This window comes from Mobula hypostoma, chromosome 12, assembly GCF_963921235.1.
Source record: "Mobula hypostoma chromosome 12, sMobHyp1.1, whole genome shotgun sequence".
Lineage (NCBI taxonomy): Eukaryota > Metazoa > Chordata > Chondrichthyes > Myliobatiformes > Myliobatidae > Mobula > Mobula hypostoma.
The window spans coordinates 70,603,178-70,624,021 of record NC_086108.1 but is presented as its reverse complement, the minus strand read 5'-3'; the positions used below and the strand labels follow the sequence as shown (position 1 = coordinate 70,624,021).

Here is a 20,844-nt window from a genome sequence, read left to right as displayed (position 1 = left end):
GACACCATATCTTTCTTTCAGTTTCTCTACCTGCATTGAATTTGTTCTCATGATGAGGCATTCCATTTTGAAATACCCTTTTGTTTGAGGGAGTGTAGTTTCCTGTCTACTGTGGTTGATGGAACCCTCAGTCACATTTCATCCATTTCCTGGAAGACTGTTCTCAGCAGCCTCCTCCTCCCAGAAAGAATAGACGTGGGAGCTTCCTTGGTCCTCAAATTCACCCCATAGGGGTCTGAATCCTTCAACATTTCCACCAGCTGCAAGGAGATCCCACCTCAGTTACATCTTTCCTTCTCCCAGCCTTTCTGCTTTCCACAGGATCACTCTCTGGTTCACTCATTCCTCCACACCTGCTGCTCCCCAACTCCTGGTACTTTCCCCTGAAACTATTGGATGTCCCTACACCTCTTCTCTTAGATCCAGGGATCTAAATGGCCCTTCCATTCACATGCAGCTCCTCTATCCTGGCCTATTGCATTCAGTGCTCTCAATGTCGCCTCTTCTAAACTTGAGAGACCAAGCTCAGACGAGGCGACTGTTTTGCGAAACACTTAGTGTCTGTAATGACCATCTTGAGCTTCCAGTTGCATGTCACTTTAATTCCCATTCCATTCCCAGAACAGCCTGTCTGTCCTTGGCCTGGCCAAAAGCAACTGGAAGATCAGTGCCTCATATTCCACTTGGATAGACTACAGCCCAATGATGTGAACATTTTTTTTCTTACTTAACCACCTCTCTTGTGCTCGTCCTCTTCCACTCCTAGGTTCTTTCTCCTTTTATTCACCTTGACCACTTACAGCCCTGCTGTCCTTCACTTGTACCCTCTCCATTTCTTAGATTCATTACCATTGTCTACCTGGTTCTATCTGTCTATCACCCAAACTCCCCTCCTTCTGGGTTTCTTGTTCCTTGGCCTACCCTTTCTAAATTCTTCCCCATCTGGTTTTATCTGCTCATCATCTCTCCCTTACCTGTCATGCACCAACACTTTCTCATTTCTTTTTTTTAGGCTGCATTGAAGTTTGGTTCACCACACCAGGTTTCAGTTGGACGCCTCTGGCTAGAATTATTGAAATTTTACACTCTAGAGTTTGCATTGGAAGAATATGTCATCTGTATACGGGTAAAAGATCTTGTAACAAGAGAACACAAAAACTGGCCAAAGAGGAGAATGGCCATTGAGGGTAATTGAACAATTATTTCTTAAATAATAATACGTTTAATAAATGAAAAGTTGATCTAATCAATACTTAGTTTCTAATAAAATGAATCTTGGAAAATCTCAAAATTGACAATAGTAAAGTGCTACAAAATTTCTGAGGGTTAAATTTGAGATTTTGAAGATTAGTATTAAGATGAGATGTCCATTATTAGTGAAGAAACCTCCTATGCTAAAACCAGTCCTTGTTATTCAGAATATCAGTTTGGTTCAGTGGTAACACACCCAGTTCTAAAGCAACAACCTTCTTTCAAGCCTCGAATGCAGAGTCCAGATTGATTCTTGGTGCAAACAGATCGACAAGACCAATGAAACATGGTTTATGCTATTAAGGGATTAAATTGTATTAAAATAACATTTATAAAATACACTTAGAATATGGCTTTCTATGTTAAGAATTTCCCTTTTAGAAACTAGAAAAGTCCCTCAAACTGGTTCACCATTCATAAAGATCATGGTTTCTATTGTCTAACTCCATTTACATATTTTTGTTTACTATCTTATAATACCAAGGAAGTAATTCCATAGGCACACCCTCAGTGTGAGAAGGCTGCTTTTAAGACTGGGTGATAACTGCACACTAATGTACACTCTACATTTAGTGCCCATGATCATTTGGATAAAAAGTTTCTATATTTGGTGTACAGAAATAAGACATTGTAATTCTGGTATTAACTATAATAATACACTTAAAACTAATTTACTCAACTGATGAATGTTTGTATTTTGAGGACTGAAGAGGTAGGACAGGGTGGGTGGATGATTTTCACTGATTATGCAGCCTCTATGTAAGTTTGAGCACTGCGATTGCATTGAATATTGATTACATTGTATTGATTTCAGTGTGATCTAACTCCCTTCATAGAAGTACAATGAGAAACAAAGGAAATGTTTGAGTGGTCAGGTTCATTTTATTCAATAGGGAATTAATAGTTGTGATTTTCTTCTCTTTTAACTTCTATGAATTGAAGTCTGTTCTTGGCAAACTCAAACGTATTCAATCCATATGCCGTCATTGCTCAGGATGGAAAACATTAAGTTGTTCTAAAGCCAGCTGGTGGCGTAGTGGTATCAGCGCCAGACTTTGGAGCAAAGGCTCCCGAGTTTGAATCCAGCTGGCTCCCTTGCACGCTTTCCATCCGTGCTGGGTTGAGTGTCGAGCTAGTAACTCGGCCTCGTAAAAATAAGAAAGCCTGCTAAAAAAACGGCGTCATGATGACGTCCCAATGACTCCACTCGGAGTTAAGGGCTTTCTTCAAAGACACATTACTGTTAGCTTTTTCTTAATTTGAGTGTTTCTCCTTTTAATTTATTTTAGTTCTGCTATATTGGCCTTTCAAATTTTACTTATAATTCTGTGTACCATCTTCTAACTGTAAAATAATAGTTGTTCCTAATCCAGTACAAATCATATATAGGCTGATGAGAGGTGAAAAAAAGACTGATATTTATATTTCCTCGATAGTTCTGTTGGAATTCAGAGTTTATTGTGCTGTTTTGGTAAATACTGAGGTCATATTGGTAAATTACTTATACTAATTTTCCAGCAGAAAACATAACACTTCGAAGTGAAATAATTTGAATTGAAATTTCTGCTTTTCAAAGGAACATATTTTTGTTTGCACTTGCTTTAAAAAAAAATCAGAAATGTTAAACTTTACTTAACCTTGTTTCATGGCAACATTCAGGCAAATAATATCTTAAATTTTTAAGAACTGTGCTAAAAATGTCATTGTATGCATTAAAAGTATACATAATTAGTTTTAAAGATACTGGGAAACTTAATACTGTTTTTTTTTAACAGATCCTTTTGCACTAAAGAGAAATATTGCTCGGAGTTTGAACAGCCAGATGGTGTATGAGTATATTCTGGAGCGATTTAGGACTGCATATAAATATTTTGCTTCTCGTCAAGTAAAAGATGGGATCAAAGTAAAACCAGATGCAAGGAAAAAAGGGAAAATTTGCAATAAAAAGATTGCAAAACTGGAAGAACATCCAGGGAATTGTCGTCTGCCACAAAAGGGAACTGCTGCAGAGAGAGATATGAAAGAACATTCCTCCAATGGAGAAATGATAAACGGGACAAGTAACTGTGGAACTCTGGTATTTGCTAACATAGCTGCTGAGTCTATTGAAAGTGTAAAAACAGAGCTTGAACATTTAGAATTGAAGAGTGTTTCATCTCCCACTGGTGGAATTGCAGTGAATTTGCTAAAATCTGATATGGGAAATCAAGAGACTGGCAACTGTACAACAGATGCCAATGAAAGATTGCTCAGCTGCAATTCAGTGGAGCATTCCACTAGAACTCTGAAGTTGTCTGATTCTTCAGAGATTTGTTCAAAACAAGCGGAGCTGAAAGGAACAGGATTTGTGTCTAACAGTATGGAAAATGTGATGCCACCAGCCAATTTGCAGTCACTAAGACATAAAGATAGTTGCAAACTTGAAGTACACTGCTCTGAAGGAACAAATTGCACTGCCAGTTGCATTTCAACTACCTCACAGACTTGCACAACAGAAACTGAAACTTTGAGCTGCAGTGTTGTTGATGATGTGGACAATGTGTCAGAAACAGGGGAACTGTATTATGTCTTTGAGAAAAGCATTCTAACAAATGGAAAGGCAAGTTATCATTCAGATTTGCATGAATGCATGGTGATTCATATTTTTAAAAGTACAATCTTTGAATCAACCACATATCTAGAAACAGTAACGTCTCAATTTTGGTAACTATGTTTTTTTTCAAATTTTCATTTGATGAACACACTGTTTTGAAGTGGCTGCGATGGGTAGATGAGCAGTGTAGTTATACTTTGAACAATTGACACAAGTGACAATGTTCATACTAAGAATTGTCTTAAAGAAAATAGAATAAAAACGCTTCCCATTAACAGTGGAAGAACAGGAAAGCAAAGCAAATTTTAGAAAATTGCCTGTGTCAGCCCTATTTCTGGATTGGTGTTTCATTTTATTTTGGTATTGGTGTAATGAAACAATCAATAGATGAGTTTGTACTTACAGAATATTTACAGAGTAGGGAGGCCCAAATACTTCAGCCTCCACACTTCAAAGATTTCCAGTAAGGAGAAAAACTGAAAAAGTTAGGGAAGTCAACTTAATGAGCTTTTAAGATCTCAACACAGCTATGTGTTAAACTCAACTTGTTGCTTAACAATTATTTCAATTTTATATTGACGTTTTAAAATATTATTTGGAAACATGGTGAATTGGTTGAGGAAACAATAATATCACTGAAAGAAATCAGAGTATTTATCTTGCAGTAGTATTTTTTATTGATTTTTGTGTAATTTTCATTTTCCTATATGTAAATCTATATGATACAGACATTTGACCAATCCTTTGACAATTTGAGTATTTTGAATTCTTTGTAAAACAGATCAAAGTATGGTTTCTAATGGGTGATAGATGAAAAATGAGGACAGAAACTCTTAACAAAGTATTTGTCAGCTTTAAAACTAAGTAATAACCCACAAAATGAAGATCACTGCCTAGAGATTTGCTGCTCAATAAATTAAATTATTTGCACATTCTGTGTAGTAAATACCACTTGCATATTTTCATAAAAGAGTGTTGCTAATATAGAGTGCACTTCGATGATGGCAGTATTAGGTAGTTATATCTATTGAAGTGCTCTGGGCCAAAGTTCGTCCAGTGGATCTGGATTGGACTATAATGCACTATAGGATTTGGCAGTGCATGGCTGCTGGTAGCTGTCTATCCCACTGGATTGTAACAGCCACGTAGAATGCAGTGGCAGTTCAGAATATGGAGGGACAGTCACTTGGTGAATTTGGAATCATGAAGTTCATTTTATTTTAATGCTTAAATAACACTGAAGATTTAGCTGGGTAAACTTGCTTTTGTTTAGAAGATGCTTCAAGTTAGTAAATGTTTTGTATTATATTCAGCCTCCCACGATTGTGTGCAGCATCTGCAAACGAGATGGACATTCAAAGAACGATTGCCCAGAGGACTTCAAGAAGATTGATTTGATGCCTTTGCCACCTATGATAAATAAATTTAAGCAAATTCTCGATTTAGTCTGCACTAAATGTTATGGTAGGTTCAGTGTCATCTTATAATTACTAAAGTAAGTATTGGATTAAGTAATATTTTGGTCTAAAAACATATACCTTCTTCAAAGTAGAAAAACACTGAATCAGTGGCGTTCTATGACTTTATCAATCTACATGTGTCCGAAGTAAATGATTCATGTACTGCTATAAAATTGTAAATCATGTTAATTCCATGTGGATGAATCAAATCCAACTCAGTACAGTAATGTTCATTGACAAATTAGAAGTGTGAAACTGCTGTGCTTTGAAATGTCCCTTGTGAAGAAGTATGATATACAGTATCATTTCCTGTACTTAAGTTTACTTTGCCTTTGCTAATTATAAAAACGTATAGTTCATAAAAACTTCTCATTAAAGTATTCCTTTCAATACACAAGGATTGAGATTTTATCTTGTGTGTTCCTGTATAGGGAAAATCAATTCCTCTGATTTTTAATTGGTAGCTCGTTGTAGTAATTCTCCCTCATTTGTACTTTCTCCATAAAACATGTTTTTTCCAGGAGATATGAGGAAAATTGAGGATAATCTGTCTTTTAAGATCTTATTGCACCAGATGTGATGCTACTTTGCCCATGCTTCTTGATTTAAGTTCTTTGTGGAATTTTTAAAAGTTTTCTTCCGCATTTTCTTTACAGGATGCATTATATGTGCTTTTCTGTTAGAAATTATAAATTCAGTGTTACCTAAAAGTTATTTTGAAATTGTGTAGGTTACCAGATATCAAAAGAAAACTAATGACAGCAGAATATTTTCCTTTCTATTGAAACTAAAATCTGGTTAAATTAGAATTAAATTTCCAATCCCTCATTAGTTGACAGTATCAATATTACATAAATGAAGTAGAAGAAAACTGAAATGACACAATGTGTATTAGAAAAAAGAACAAATCTTATGGTTTGGTTTTCAAAAGAAGATGTAGAATTTATTACATAGATTGCAGATCTATGTATATTTTCATACGTGGAGAATAAATAAATGAGGAAGCAACACAAGCTTTCTTTGGAATCCAATGGTAATTGAATGTTTTTATGCCAATACAACTCATGTGGACATCTGGTTTTATTCATTTGTTTAAACATAGATAAAACTTGTGTATAATTAAATTTTGATTTCAGATGAACTGTCACCTCTGGAGGAGCAAAATCGGGAACAAACCCTAGCAAGTTTGGAAAGATTTATTCGGAAGGAATTTGATGGTAAGTTCAAGATTAGAAATTCATTGTCTTTATCCTTCTGAGCTCCTCACATCTTATAAATATTCCACCAACTCCTGCATGATTTATTATCCAGAGAAAATTTGGAAAGATATGTTAGGAAATAATTTGAAGGTAAGTGCTGGATTAGGAATTTACTATCCTTTTCCTTCTGAGCTCCTCTCATGTTATTAATATTTCACCACCTCCTCAATGATTTCTCACCCAAGATTGTCTGTTTGTGCCCTTCCTTTCAGTCCACACTGCACATGCATCCCAAAATATGGTGATACAGAAAATCATTCAAAAACAGTTGTATTCAGCATAAGTATATCTATATGGTGAGCACAGCAAGAAGTGTAGTGTGCCTGGAGACTATAACAATAGAGAGGTGACACTGGACCTCTACATTAATGAGGAGAGAGGAAAGAAAGGGAATAGATGAGAGGCCAGGACTAAGTGAAAGCATGAAAGAAACATGTACACAGACAGTCTCATGTCTGTGTACCAATGCTGATCTCTTCCCTCGTTGCTTCTACTTCTGCTTCCTCGTCCAACTCTTTTTCTTCTATGTTCTACCCTTCATACTCTTCATCCTTCCTTTATTAAGCAATTTACTGGAACTCTTTCCTTTTCAGCATTCTATGCTTTTATAGTATTGTTATAGACAACTCCAGGATCACTAATGTTTATTCATTAACTAACTTGAATTGCAGATAAGGCCAGACTGTGTCTGTTTGGTTCATCCAAGAATGGATTTGGATTTCGTGATAGCGACTTGGACATATGCATGACTTTGGAAGGCCATGAGACTGCAGAGGTGAGACTTGCTCAGGATGGAAAAGCACATTTGTGAAGTGGAAGAAGGTGACCAAGTTAGAATGGCTCCCTGTAAGAGAAGATGATTCTAAGAGGAAAGAGGGAGCACAATATGCCAGTAATACATCACCAAGGAATTATTTAAAAATTATGCTAATTGCCATTTCACTCCGGCAGGTAAACTCCATTTTATTTAGCGATACAGCGCAGAGCAGCCCCTCCGGCTCTTCGAGCCATACTGCCCTGGCAATCCCCAACAAACCAGATTAATCCTAACCTAATCCACAGGACAATTTACAATGACCAGTTAACCTACCCGGTACATCTTTGGACTGTGGGAGGAAACTGGAGCACCCAGAGAAAACCCATGCATTCCACAGGGAGGGCATACAGAGACTCCTTATAGAACGGCACCAGAATTGCACTCCAAACTCCAGAATGCCCTGGGCTACCGTGGTGTAAACTTTCTACTTAATATTATCCAACATAGCTTTGAACTTTTTTATACTTGTGACATCTTAGGAAGTGATTCTTTTCTTCACTCATTGCAGACAACCAGATAGTGAAAATATGAGCTTCATTTTCGAAAGTACTGAAATAGTTACAGATACGCTTAGTCATAAAATCATACGGCATGGAAACAGGCCTTTCGGCTAAACTTACATATGCCAGCCAAGCTAGTTCCATTTGCTTGTATTTGGCCCATATTCCTCTAACTTTTTCTTATCTATGGCCTTGTCCATGTGTCTTGTAAACATTGTAAGTGCACCCACCTCTGCAATTGCCTCTGGCAGCACATTCTGTATGCCAGCTACCCTCTGTGTGGAAAAAGTTCCCTTTTGGATCCTTTTTAAATCTTTCTCCTCTCATTTTAAACCTCTGACGTCGAGTTTTAGAGGGCTCTGACAGTCCTGAAGTTGTATACTTCTGTTTATAATGTTTGAAATATCATACAGTTATCCATTTGTCATTTTTCAGCTGCTCCGTAAATTTGGCTTTAAAGCATTAATATGCATGTACTGAGTCAGTTGCCCCATGCAGTGAAGTCCAAAGGATTGAAACTGGAAATATTAAATTTGGAGTTTAAACCCAACATATGTAATTGCTTTTAACAAAGTCTAAAAAATCCCTGCATGTACCTTGAGATCTTCTGAAGTGTCCATTGAGGCACTTGTGAGTCACTGCCTCTTCATAAATAGCAACCAAAACTGCCTTTCACTTATCTCATTCTCTTACTTGCTTAGCATGCCCACAAGAGGCTATTAGCAATCTCATCGAACTCTCTTCACACAGAGATGAACCTGTGGACTCTGCTGGTAGCTCAGCTATTACTATCCCCTCTTTGCATCTCCCTTCAAAATAGATATTCTACTTTGCCATACATATACAGTCTCTCTTGTGTTTAATTAAGGTTTATATGGAAACCTGTCTAATAGGTGTTGATATTATTTCCCAAGTAATCCTTCCACACCTGGCTAAACCTTCCACATTAGTCCAACTGACAGAATCTGGTATTAGCAAGCTGTGTGCACGGGGTCTCATAGCTTTAGAATGTAGTGCACTAGTATTATGCTCTAAATCTGGTTTGATTTCTTCCAGAAACTCAATTGTAAAGAAATAATAGAAGGTCTGGCAAAAGTTCTTAAAAAGCATCCAGGTATGTGAATTTTTTTTCTGATGAGAACATTAAGATTTGAACAAATAATCATAATTTTTAATTATGGCATGTGTAATCTTGTTAGTACATATTATCTGCTTATTTTATTTGTCTGGTGCATTTCAGCTTTTGTTTTATTATTGTTAAACATATTGATAGTTATTTAACATTGGGGCAGATCTTCTACAAATCCATTGGGGTTTTCTGGCAGATAAGCTTGTTCCAGATTGTAGTACTACACTGGCGAAATGGTCCTGGAGTCTACGAGTCTGCTGGTCCGTCGATTCTCATAGCTTTCCCAGATAGCAGGTTGGAAAATCTGCTGCTGAGCTTACACCAGGTGGCACTGAGTACAATAGCAGACCCCGCTAACATGAATGGGAGAAACGAGCTGCTAGGAGGAATGCATGTTAGGCTTTTTATCAGATTTAATTTAATTGTTTCTCATTGTTTTTAAGTAATATGTATTTTTCTATCTTTATAAACTTCTAATGTTTTTCAGAATCGTTTTCATTTTGCAAATGGGTTGATTGAATTTCAACACTTGTGGGTATAAAAGACATTCATATTCTTTGAATGAGAGTGTCTGCTTTGATAGTGAGCCTGTGTATCAAGGCCTCATTGACTATCAAAGCCATTCAGTTTGTGTAGCTGGCTGCATATACTGACCTCTTCATTGAAACATGCTGACTCGATGTGTTGGAAGCCAGGCTCCCAGTGGAAGATTCTGCCTAGGATTATGCTGGAAGAAACAGTACAGCCAAGGGCAGGTGGCCAGTTATCTTTAGTTTTTGGAAGTCTGTCCAAATGTTTAATTAGATCAATCTTAAGCAGTTAAATTATAACAAGATTTTGACAAATTGTGTTCAGAAATCACTACATCTATTTTGATAGGTTTGAGAAACATCTTGCCTATAACAACAGCCAAAGTGCCTATTGTAAAATTTGAACATCGACAGAGTGGGTTGGAGGGAGATATCAGCTTGTATAATACTTTGGTAAGGAATTCTAGATATTTTCGTACATAGATACTTGAATTTATTCTATGTATAATATATAATTTGAATCATTATTTGTCTAATATTCTATCATTAAAAATGATTACAAGGATGATTAAGTTTATCTGTCATGAGGCTTTTTTTTTAAGTGATAACTCTGTTTTCTGCAGGCACAACATAACACAAGGATGCTGGCTACATATGCTGCCATAGATCCTAGAGTAAAATATTTGGGATACACCATGAAGGTGTTTGCCAAGGTAAATTTACCGATTAGAAGTTGCAGTTTACTCGTCTTTATCATAGATTAATCCTCTGTATTATATTTCCTACATTCATTGGCTTGCTCATTGTAGGGTTTTGTGTTTGTATTTAAATTAGAACAAAAAGTAGAAAAGTGCCTACTTGCACGAGGGTTTCTTTAATCAGAGTTGCAGCATTCCTCTCAGGCATGCACCCATGTTTCACACTGAAAAGAACGCAGAATTCACTGTTTCTGAGCAAAGTTCTGAATGGAAGTTTTGCATTGTCAAAGTACAGTGATGCTCTGTTAGTCTGAAATGCTCTGGATTTTGATGTGCCAGACTAGCAGACTTTCTGGATCAGGGACTCCCAACCTTCTTTATGCCATGGACCCGGACCATTACCTGAGGGGTCCATAGACCCTGGGTTGGGAACCCCTGTTCTAGAGCAAAAGTGATATTTTATTAACACTCCAGCGTACTTTTAGTTCACTTTCTTTGAAACATTTCAGCAAATCTAGTAATTTTAATGGAAGTGTAAGAATTAGGACCAAGTGTGTTTTAAGGGAGGACAGACAAAAGAAATTGAAAGGAAATGTAGGAACTGGTGCTCAGGACAGCGAACACACAGCACTGAAACCGGAGACTTTTAGAATCAGAAAGAGGATGCGTTGAGTGGACAGGAACACTAGAATCGAGGTCCCAGTGGGTGGAAAGGAAGTGCAGGAACCAGGAACTCAGTAATGAACAGGAACACAAGAACAGCTGAAATGGACCCTGGGGTATGGAAAGGGAGTGTGGGAAGTGGGCCCCAGTAAGTGGAAAAGATCACAAGAACTGTGGCACAGCTGAATAGAAATTGCAAAATCACCAGGTGAGCCAGGTGCCAAACCATTGGGATTTCCAAATGGTTGAAGAGCTGATAATCAGAGACACTGTATTAAAGAGTCTGGTGCATTGTGCCAGTAATATGCCTTTTCTTTAGTTTCTTACACAATTCTGTACATCTAGAACCATGTCTTGACATTCAGGTATATGACATGAAGGATAAAAAATTAAAGTGAAAAGTACTGTTTCCATCGTTGTGATTACCAGAAAAATATTTTAATGTAGTCTTGGAAAAAATTTAATTTGTAACTTGTGTTGAATATTAATATAATTCTATAATTACTGTAAAAGATATAATTTTCTCAATGCTATATGTCTGTTCATGCTATTCACCGATTTTAAAAAAGATATTAACTGATAAGAATTGAAATTACAAGCACAGTTCAAATAATATATAATCATGAAATGATTTCTAGATTCTTATGTGAGGGAGACTGGGTGCATGGGTTTCCAAGTATTGGTATCTTCTTAACAAATTCATAATCAGAGAAATAACCAATTTGGCTGATCATAAAACTCAGCAAGTATCTTCAACCTTGGATAGATTAATTACCCTTAGTTATTTTAATAAGCCCTAGCTTAGGAGGAGATGAGACCTTACACAAATTATGGGTGATTACAACAGAAACAAATATTTTTGTTGTCTCTATAACAATTTGATAACAGTCATACCTCTTGAATTTAATTCGGTTAGTAAATGGGAAAATAAAAATGTTTTGGCTATGGAAATTCTCTTAAAGAAGAATACTAAGGTAATCACTTCTTTTTGTACTTAGACTCTTCATTAAACTTATTTAGAACCTTTATTCATGGAACAAAAAATAGGTAAATGCATAACAGTTACTGACTAGTATTGTCATTAATCTTCCAGTATTGATGTAACAGTGTTAGAGTATATCATTTCAGTACATTATTTGCAAGACACACTGATAATGTTAGGATATGGGTTTGTTTACACATTTCACATTATCATTGCTCAATAAAAGTACAGGTAAGGGGAAGGAAGCTGTTTTTCACGATTTTTGTGCAGTGGAACCATTGCATCCTATGTGTTTTGGGGGTTATGTCATTCAAAATGTCCCCAGTGAACAACACGGCCAATGACAACATCCTGCAGACAATTTTCAGTCAAATATGATTCTAGTACTAAGCTGCGTGCAATTAGAGCAGGTGATTTTTGGACCGATTGAGCAATCTGGCACCTTGGAGTTTGGTGAGGTTTGGAGCAGAGTGTACGGTCTGGAAGCCTGGAGACGACACGTGAGCCCATGATCAACTCCGTTGCTTCTCTCCAGTTGAGGCATCAAGCAAAGTTGAAGTTGACAAGGCTGGGTGGGTGTTCGGCACCATCAGCCTGAATTTGACTGGTCTTCCTCTCCCTCTCGCTAGCCATTGTGAGAAGAAGGTGCCGGAGTCTTAGGATCCATGTGCAAGGATTGTTCACCAAGGATGTGGACTCATTTTGGGGGACTTTGGGGTTCATGTTGCATTTGTTTCTAGATTCTGGTTACTTTTTTTGCGCTTTTTGAGCGGGTTGATTGGGGTGATCAATGCAGACTGGGGTGCTTCAGGAAAGAAAGGCGCTGCGACCTGCAGTGGGCTAGTGGCACAGTGCTGAACTGAATACTACTAGACTGCTGGTTTGATGTTCGCTTGCTTTATGTTTATGCAATTTGTTCTTTTTTTGCTCATTCGGTGTTTGATGTTTTCTTGAATTTTTTTTTATTTTGCGGCTGCCGGCAGGAGGATGTATCTCAGAGCTGTATTCTGTATACATACTTCAGTAATAAATATACCTTGACTCATGGAAACCAGTGGTGCACTTCCTTGTTGCGTCTGATATCAGTAGTTCTGTTTACTTACAGAACTTGTTACTCTGTAAGTAGTTGTTGTAAAAGCAACCAAAAGTAGGCTCGGTAATTCACTGATCGAAGTAGAGATTACGTTGTTTTTAAGATGAAGCCCCTAATTATAGTGGAAATTCTGTATCTGCAACCTGGTGAGTGTAAAGGGAGTCAGAGAATAGGCCACACTGAGCAGGAGAATGTTCTTGTTAATAGGAATGTCTGTCCTGTACATCTCAGTGGAATGTCCATCACTGGTAACAGAAATAGCAAGCTGAACTTATGTGAAGTCAATGATATCGATATTAGTTTTCTCAGGATTTATTCTAACTGAATAATTCACTTTTTATAGCGTTGTGATATTGGTGATGCCTCTAGAGGAAGCCTGTCCTCTTACGCCTACGTCCTTATGGTGCTCTACTTTCTACAGCAAAGAAAACCACCTGTTATCCCTGTTCTCCAAGAAGTAAGTTTTAATATTCCTGATGTACGTATATTTGAGGGCCTCTCTCACTGAAAACCTCTACCAGTACAGATGGTTCACATATCTGTTGAATGTATATACATGGTAATCCACACTACAAAGATCATGGAGGAGCATTAGAAAGAGTGCAGAACAGATTTACCAGGATGTTGCCTGAAATGGAGAGCTTTACATACCAGACTGACTGGGTTTATTCACACTACAACATAGGAGACTGATGTGTGACCTTACAGTGGTTTATAAAATTATGAGAAGCATAGATACAGTAGGTAATCAGTGTCATCTTCCTCCAGTAGGGAGTATGAAACTAGAAGATATTAGTATATGCTGACAGGGGAGAAATTTAAAGGACATTTAAAGGAAATTTAAATGAGATCATGATCTCATGTGCTGCCAGAGGCAGTTATAATTACAACTTTGAAAAGACATTTAGACAGGGACAGGAATGAGGAAGAAGTAGACATATGCAGTCAACATAGACTATTGGGACTAGTATTGATAGGCATTATAATCAGCATGGATGAATTGAACTGAAGGGTTGTTTTCTATGGTGTACAGTTCTGTATGAAAACAAGTGCAGTGATTATTTTTTGAGTGCTTCATTAATTATAGGAAATTATATTTACATATGTGCAATACATGCATGTTTTAACAATTCTGGAAACAAACGCACTGTGACTCTCTGCTACGCCATTCCAGTGGCTTTAATTATTTGATTTTTTTTGTCACTTAGCTGTTTGGGTCTCCAGAGGAATGGCCATAATGTGCAATTCTTTAGTCACTGGTGAGAAGCCATCACATTCTTTACCTCCCCTTTGGTAAAAACCCCAAACAAAACTTTTGCTTCTGTCACATACTTTATACTCCATTTTCAATAGTAGCTTATATTGTATCACTTTACTTTCACTTGCTGTAATTATTTTATTTCATTATTCACCTTACCACCACCCAGAAGTAAACTAATGAAATATATACTGTTTCTGGCTATTAAGGAACACCATGGAATATATTATTATTACTTGAATAATGCTTTAAAAATGCATAGGAGAATTACATAAAATTGGATTTCTCTTAAGTCAGCTTATTTGTAACCCAATAGCCCCAGTATTCAATTAGAAGAAAATTTGGATCAATAGACTAACAACTTCTAGAGAATGGATGGTGAAGTGTGTTGAAAGTGAGGAATTAATAGGAACTACCTTGCATAAACATAGGAACTGTGTTTTCAGAAGATATTGCAAAAGAACGTCATGGAAATGAAATAAATAGGGTTAAATATAAGTTCTTGGGACATCAGAAGTATTGGTGCAATAACGTTATTTCTATAATCAGACGTAGTTTAGGGATCTCAGTTTAGTAATATGATTTTATGTTGAAGTACTTGGCAATTAACAAAGCAAAGTGCTTTGAAGGGTGTTCTCCTTTTCCTTCCTTCTCTCTCTTATTATGGTTATTAATCTGGTCCAACAAACTTTGTATAATATCTATCCAGTAAGGACTACAACTGATCATCGCATTTATTGGCACTTCAGCAGAGAGTTATATAGAACAGAAATAGACCCTTTGTCCAACTCATCAGTGTCAAATCCCATACAGTTTCTCCTTGTAACTTGAGACTCCAGTTGTGAATCTTTTCTGCACTTTCTCTAGCTAAATGACATCCTTCCTATAACTTGGCCTTCAAAATTGCATACAGTGCTTCAGGTGTAGTCTTACCAATGTCTTGTATAGCAGTAATATGTTGTCCCAGCTCAAGCCCTGACTGATGACAGTGAGCATGCCAAATGCTGCCTTCACAACCCTGCCTACTAAAAGGGAATGATGTATTTGTACCCCTTGATCTTTCTGTTCTACAATAAGGGCCCTACTATTCACTGTATAAATACGGCCCTGGTTTAACTTACCAAAGTACAACAACTAATGCTTGTTATAGAGTTATACAGAATGGAAGTGACCTTAAATCTACTTCTGTTTTCTTCCCTCCAGCATGGTCCACATAATACTTTTGATCAACTATCAGCCAGGTGTCTTAACCATTATATATGTTGATTTCTGTCTTTACTTTCTAATATTTACTCATGAAAATTACATACTTGAATTTATCCACATTTGTTCTGCCCCAGATCAAATCAAATCAGTTGTGTTTTCTTTAATGCCATCATTTTATTTGCAATTTGTTTTTAAACTGTTCTCAAGTGGTGCACTCTCTGTTTGTCTGGACTACTGGAATACTTCAGAATGATTACAACAAGCTCAGCTCCTTGGACTTCATTTACAAATTTTAGTTGAATATTAAATTGTTAAACACAGGTAGAATTTTTATGTGAAATTCTTTTTAAAGAAGATCAGACTAGCCTTATTTTCAACATATGCTAGAGGCAGCTTACAAGTGTCACCATGCTTCTAGTGCTAATGCAGTACGCCCACGATTTACTAGCCCTAATTTGTGGGAGGAAACTGGAGCACCTGGAGGTCATGGGGAGAATGTACAAACTCCTTATAGATAACGGTGGAATTGAACCTGATTATAGCTGGCACTGTAAAGCAGCACACTAACTGCTACTCTGTTGTGCTGGCCTTTGTTTTTAGATCAAGTAGAAATTCCAGTGGGATTTACTTTTTCCTATTGTATGCAGAGAATAATGTATCTGTTTGTAATGGGGAATTGTACCCCATTAGGTTTCTCCACAAAATTGGATTGTTATAGAGAAATGTCTTCCACTGGCCCTTAGTAATGCATTAAACTGGTAAATGAAAGTAATTAGGAAGCATTCATTTCAGAATCAGAATCAGGTTTGTTATCATTGGTGCCTGACGTGAAATTTGTTAATTTAGCAGCAGCAGTTCAACACAATACATAATTTAGCAGAGAAAAATATAATTAATAAATAAATAAATATAATGACTAAATAAGTAAAACAACTAGGGTATATGTATATTTTTTAAAAAGTGAGGTAGTGTCCGACGATTCAATGTCTATTTAGGAATCAGATGGCAGGGGGGAAGAAGTTGTTCCTGAATCGCTGAGTGTGTGCCTTCAGGCTTCTGTACCTCCTTCCTGATGGTAACAGTGAGAAAAGGGCATGCCCTGGGTGCTGGAAGTCCTTAATAATGGACGCTGCCTTTCTGAGACACTGCTCCCTAAAGATGTCCTGGGTACTTTTTAGGCTAATACCCAAGACGGAACTGACTAGACTTACAACCTTCTGCAGCTTCTTTTCAGTCCTGTGTAGTAGCCCCTCCATACCAGACAGTGATGCAGCCTGTCAGAATGCTCTCCACGGTACAACTATAGAAGTTTTTGAGTGTACTTGTTGATAAGCCAAATCTCTTCAATCTTCTAATAAAGTATAGCCGTTGTCTTGCTTTTATAACTACATCAGTATGTTGGGACCAGGTTAGATCCTCAGAGATCTTGACACCTAGGAACTTGAAACTGCTCACTCTCTCCACTTCTGATCCTTCTATGAGGATTGGTATGTGTTCCTTTGTCTTACCCTTCCTGAAGTCCACAATCAGCTCTTTCATCTTACTGATGTTGAGTGCCAGGTTGTTGCTGCAGCACCACTCCACTAGTTGGCATATCTCACTCCTGTACACCCTCTCGTCACCACCTGAGGTTCTACCAACAATGGTTATATCGTCAGCAAATTTATAGAGGGTATTTAATCTCTGCCTAGCCACACAGTCATGTGTACATAGAGAGTAGAGCAGTGGGCTAAGCACACACCCCTGAGGTGCGCCAGTGTTGATCATCAGCGAGGAGGATATGTTATCACCAATCCACACAGATTTTGGTCTTCCGGTTAGGAAGTCGAGGATCCAATTGCAGAGGGAGATACAGATGCCCAGGTTCTGCAACTTCTCAATCAGGATTGTGGGAATGATGGTATTAAATGCTGAGCTATAGTCGATGAACAGCGTCCTGATGTAGGTGTTTGTGTTGTCCAGGTGGTATAAAACCATGTGGAGAGCCATTGACATTGTGTCTGTCGTTGACCTATTGTGGCAATAGGCAAATTGCAATGGGTCCAGGTCCTTTCTGAGGCAGGAGTTCAGTCTACTCATGACCAACCTCTCAAAGCATTTCATCACTGTCGATGTGAGTGCTACCGAGCAATAGTCATTAAGGCAGTCCACGTTGTTCTTCTTAGGCACAAAGCTTTTAGTTTAGTGGCATTAGCCTCAGTTCAGCAAATTTAATGTTAATTGAATCGGGTACAAATAGGAGAAGGTGCAGGCTTTTCTTCATAATATTTCAAATATTATGCAGTTATCCATTCGGTTCTTGAAAGTAAATTTTACAGTTACAGGCAATTCTATTACTTTAATCTGATTAAAATATGTACCCCTGGATCTTTTTGTTCTACAGTAGAGCCCTGCCATGATACAAATATCCAAGCAGAATGTCTTTAGATGAACAGTTCCATTGGGATTTGGGATTTTCCCTGCTTTATTCCTAATATAAGATTTAATGATCTTTTGGTTATCTTGATTGAAAGCTTTCCACCTGCATTGATATGTACTCATTTGTTTTCTTGAAAATAAAATTGAGTTACAGACTATTCTTTTACCTTAATTTGATTAAACATCTATGCTGTGATAATGAAAGAGGAAGGGGAAAAAATTGGGGGGGTGGGGAAGTGTTCACTCTGCTACTCCTCCAGAGCAGTGTGTAGTTTGGTTCTATGTGTATGTGAGAGTTGCTTGAGAGTTGGAATCTGTTTGACTTCCACTCTCGTCATGCTACTGTTTGTGAAAAATACATATTTTAGCAGGTAGTGATAGCAAACAGGAATACAAAAGAACAACCAAACAACAGACAGTTTCACTAATGTCTGTAATTATTTTTGTAACAAATGGGTATTACGGAAGAAATTAATGAATACATGAGATATGCCAGATATTTTATCAAGTTTATCATCCAATCCACTGGGGCTGCCATTGTTCTGTACTTTTTTCTTCTAACTTGAACATAAAAGTCAATTTCTTATGTATATTATAGATTTTTGATGGAAAAGAAATGCCACAGAGAATGGTAGATGGATGGAATGCCTTCTTCTTTGACGATATTGAAGAACTGGTAATCGGTTATTTTTAAAATATCTGTGTACAATTTAGCTTAAAGATAATGTACCTCCATTATGGAAATTTTTTTTAGATGAATAATATTTTTACAAGTACCGGGAATAGTCATTTGCCAAGTTATGTTTCTGAAAAACTATCTATTTTATCTTTTCCTCATAACATTTTTATTTCCCTGGGTTCTGCTTCCAACACTCTAGTTGTACTTGTAACATTTTTCTGTGTATAAAGTAAAAAGTATTATCTCACCCTTTCAGTGGAGTTTACAGTGAGATCATGCACTTTGGTAAGAGGAATTAAAAGGTGGTTTATTATCTATCTTCTCATTCTACAAATGAATGACATTTGGAGTGATTTACGTATCCCAGTGCATGAATCACAAATGTTTAGTTAATCAAGTAGTTAAGAAGGCAAAAACTTCCTTATGGCAAAGCGGTTTGAGTCATTTATTAGGAAGTTTTGTTACAATTGTATTAGGTGTTGGTGAGGCCACACCTTGAGGACAGTACATTCTTTCGGTCCCCTTGACTAAAAAAAGGAGGTGGTCCAAAGGAAATTCACCAGACTAATTCTTGGGATAAGAGTGTTGGCCTTTAGAAAGAGGCTAAATTCCTTTAGGACACAAAAGACTGCAGATGCTAAAATCTGGAGCAACATACAATTCCTTATATATAACTACCTCTGCTGTTGAAGTAATTTGGTTCAAAACTTCCAGTTCCTTGGAAAGATACCTATATCCAAAATATTGAGCTTTTGTCATTGGATTTTTGTTCCATTTTCTCAGACTTCCATCAGTATTCAAGGAGTCATGAGATCCAAGGGGACCTTGCTTTGTGGATCCAGAATTGGCTTGCTCACAGGAGGCAAAGAGTGATTGTAGATGGGTCATATTCTGCATGGAGGTCGGTGACCAGTGGTGTGCCTCAGGGGTCTGTTCTGGGACCCCTTCTCGTCGTGATTTTTATAAATGACCTGAATGAGGAAGAGGAGGAATGGGTTAGTAAATTTGCTGATGACACAAAGGTTGGGGGTGTTGAGGATAGTGTGGAGGGCTGTCAGAGGTTACAGTGGGACATCGATAGGATGTAAAACTGGGCTGAGAAGTGGCAGATGGAGTTCAACCCAGATAAGTATGAGGTGGTTCATTTTGGTAGGTCAAATACGATGGCAGAATATAGTATTAATGGTAAGACTCTTGGCAGTGTGGAGGATCAGAGGGATCTTGGGGGTCCAAGTCCATAGGACATTCAAAGCTGCTGCGCAGGTTGACTCTGTGTTTAAAAAGGCATACGGTGCATTGGCCTTCATCAATTGTGGGATTGAGCTTAAGAGCCGAAAGGTAATTTTATAGCTGGATAGGACCCTGGTCAGACCCCACTTGGAGTACTGTGCTTAGATTTGGTCGCCTCACTACAGGAAGGATGTGGAAACTATAAAAAGGGTGCAGAGGAAATTTACAAGGATGTTAACACAAAATAATCTGCAGATGCTGGGGTCAAAACAACACTCACAACACGCTGGAGGAACTCAGCAGGTCGGGCAGCATCCTTGGAAAAGGTGGTCGACGTTTCGGGCCGGGTCCTGACGAAGGGTTCCGGCCCGAAACGTTGACCATCTTTTCCACGGATGCTGCCCGACCTGCTGAGTTCCTTCAGCGTGTTGTGAGTGTTCCTTTACAAGGATGTTGCCTGGATTGGTGAGCATGCCTTATGAAAATAAAAATAGGTTGAGTGAACTCGGCCTTTTCTCCTTAGAGCAACGGAGGATGAGAGGTGACCTGATAGAGCTGTATAAGATGATGAGAGGCATTGATCATGTGGATAGTCAGACTTTTTCCCAGAGCTGAAATGACTATCACGAGAGGGCACAGTCTTAAGGTGCTTGGAAGTAGGTACAAAGGAGATGTCAGGGGTAAGTTTTTTTACGCAGAGAGTGGTGAGTGCGTGGAATGGGATGCTAGCGACAGTGGTGGAGGCGAATACAATAGGGTCTTTTAACAGACTCTTAGATAGGTACATGTAGCTTAGAAAAATAGAGGGATATGGGTAACCCTATGCAATTTCTAAAGTAAGTACATGTTTGGCACAGCATTGTGGGCTGAAGGGCCTGTATTTTGCTGTAGTTTTTCTTTGTTTCTATGTTCACCAGAGATCAGATCTTTTGAGATCACTGATTCTTCCTGTGCTAAAGTTGTTAGCAATTCTTTTCCTAGAAATGAATAAGAACTACCCTTTCCTTCTGAATTAAAACCTAATAGCCATTATCAATCGTGAAAGATCCCAGATTGGAAAATAGTTTCAAGTAATGTA

At 37.7% G+C, this 20,844-nt stretch overlaps 1 protein-coding gene across 3 annotated transcripts in view; it reads left to right on the top strand.

Annotated features, from left to right (window-relative positions):
- Positions 1 to 20,844, top strand: part of LOC134354903 (terminal uridylyltransferase 4-like) — a 72,344-nt gene that overhangs the window by 36,998 nt on the left and 14,502 nt on the right. For all 3 annotated transcript variants that reach the window (XM_063064363.1, XM_063064362.1, XM_063064364.1), the window contains 10 exons: positions 1,013 to 1,187; positions 3,027 to 3,850; positions 5,158 to 5,308; positions 6,441 to 6,521; positions 7,235 to 7,338; positions 8,937 to 8,994; positions 9,889 to 9,992; positions 10,163 to 10,252; positions 13,319 to 13,432; positions 18,456 to 18,533. In XM_063064363.1, the coding sequence (XP_062920433.1) occupies positions 1,013 to 1,187; positions 3,027 to 3,850; positions 5,158 to 5,308; positions 6,441 to 6,521; positions 7,235 to 7,338; positions 8,937 to 8,994; positions 9,889 to 9,992; positions 10,163 to 10,252; positions 13,319 to 13,432; positions 18,456 to 18,533 (1,779 nt within the window). The remainder of the gene's footprint in view (positions 1 to 1,012; positions 1,188 to 3,026; positions 3,851 to 5,157; positions 5,309 to 6,440; positions 6,522 to 7,234; positions 7,339 to 8,936; positions 8,995 to 9,888; positions 9,993 to 10,162; positions 10,253 to 13,318; positions 13,433 to 18,455; positions 18,534 to 20,844) is intronic.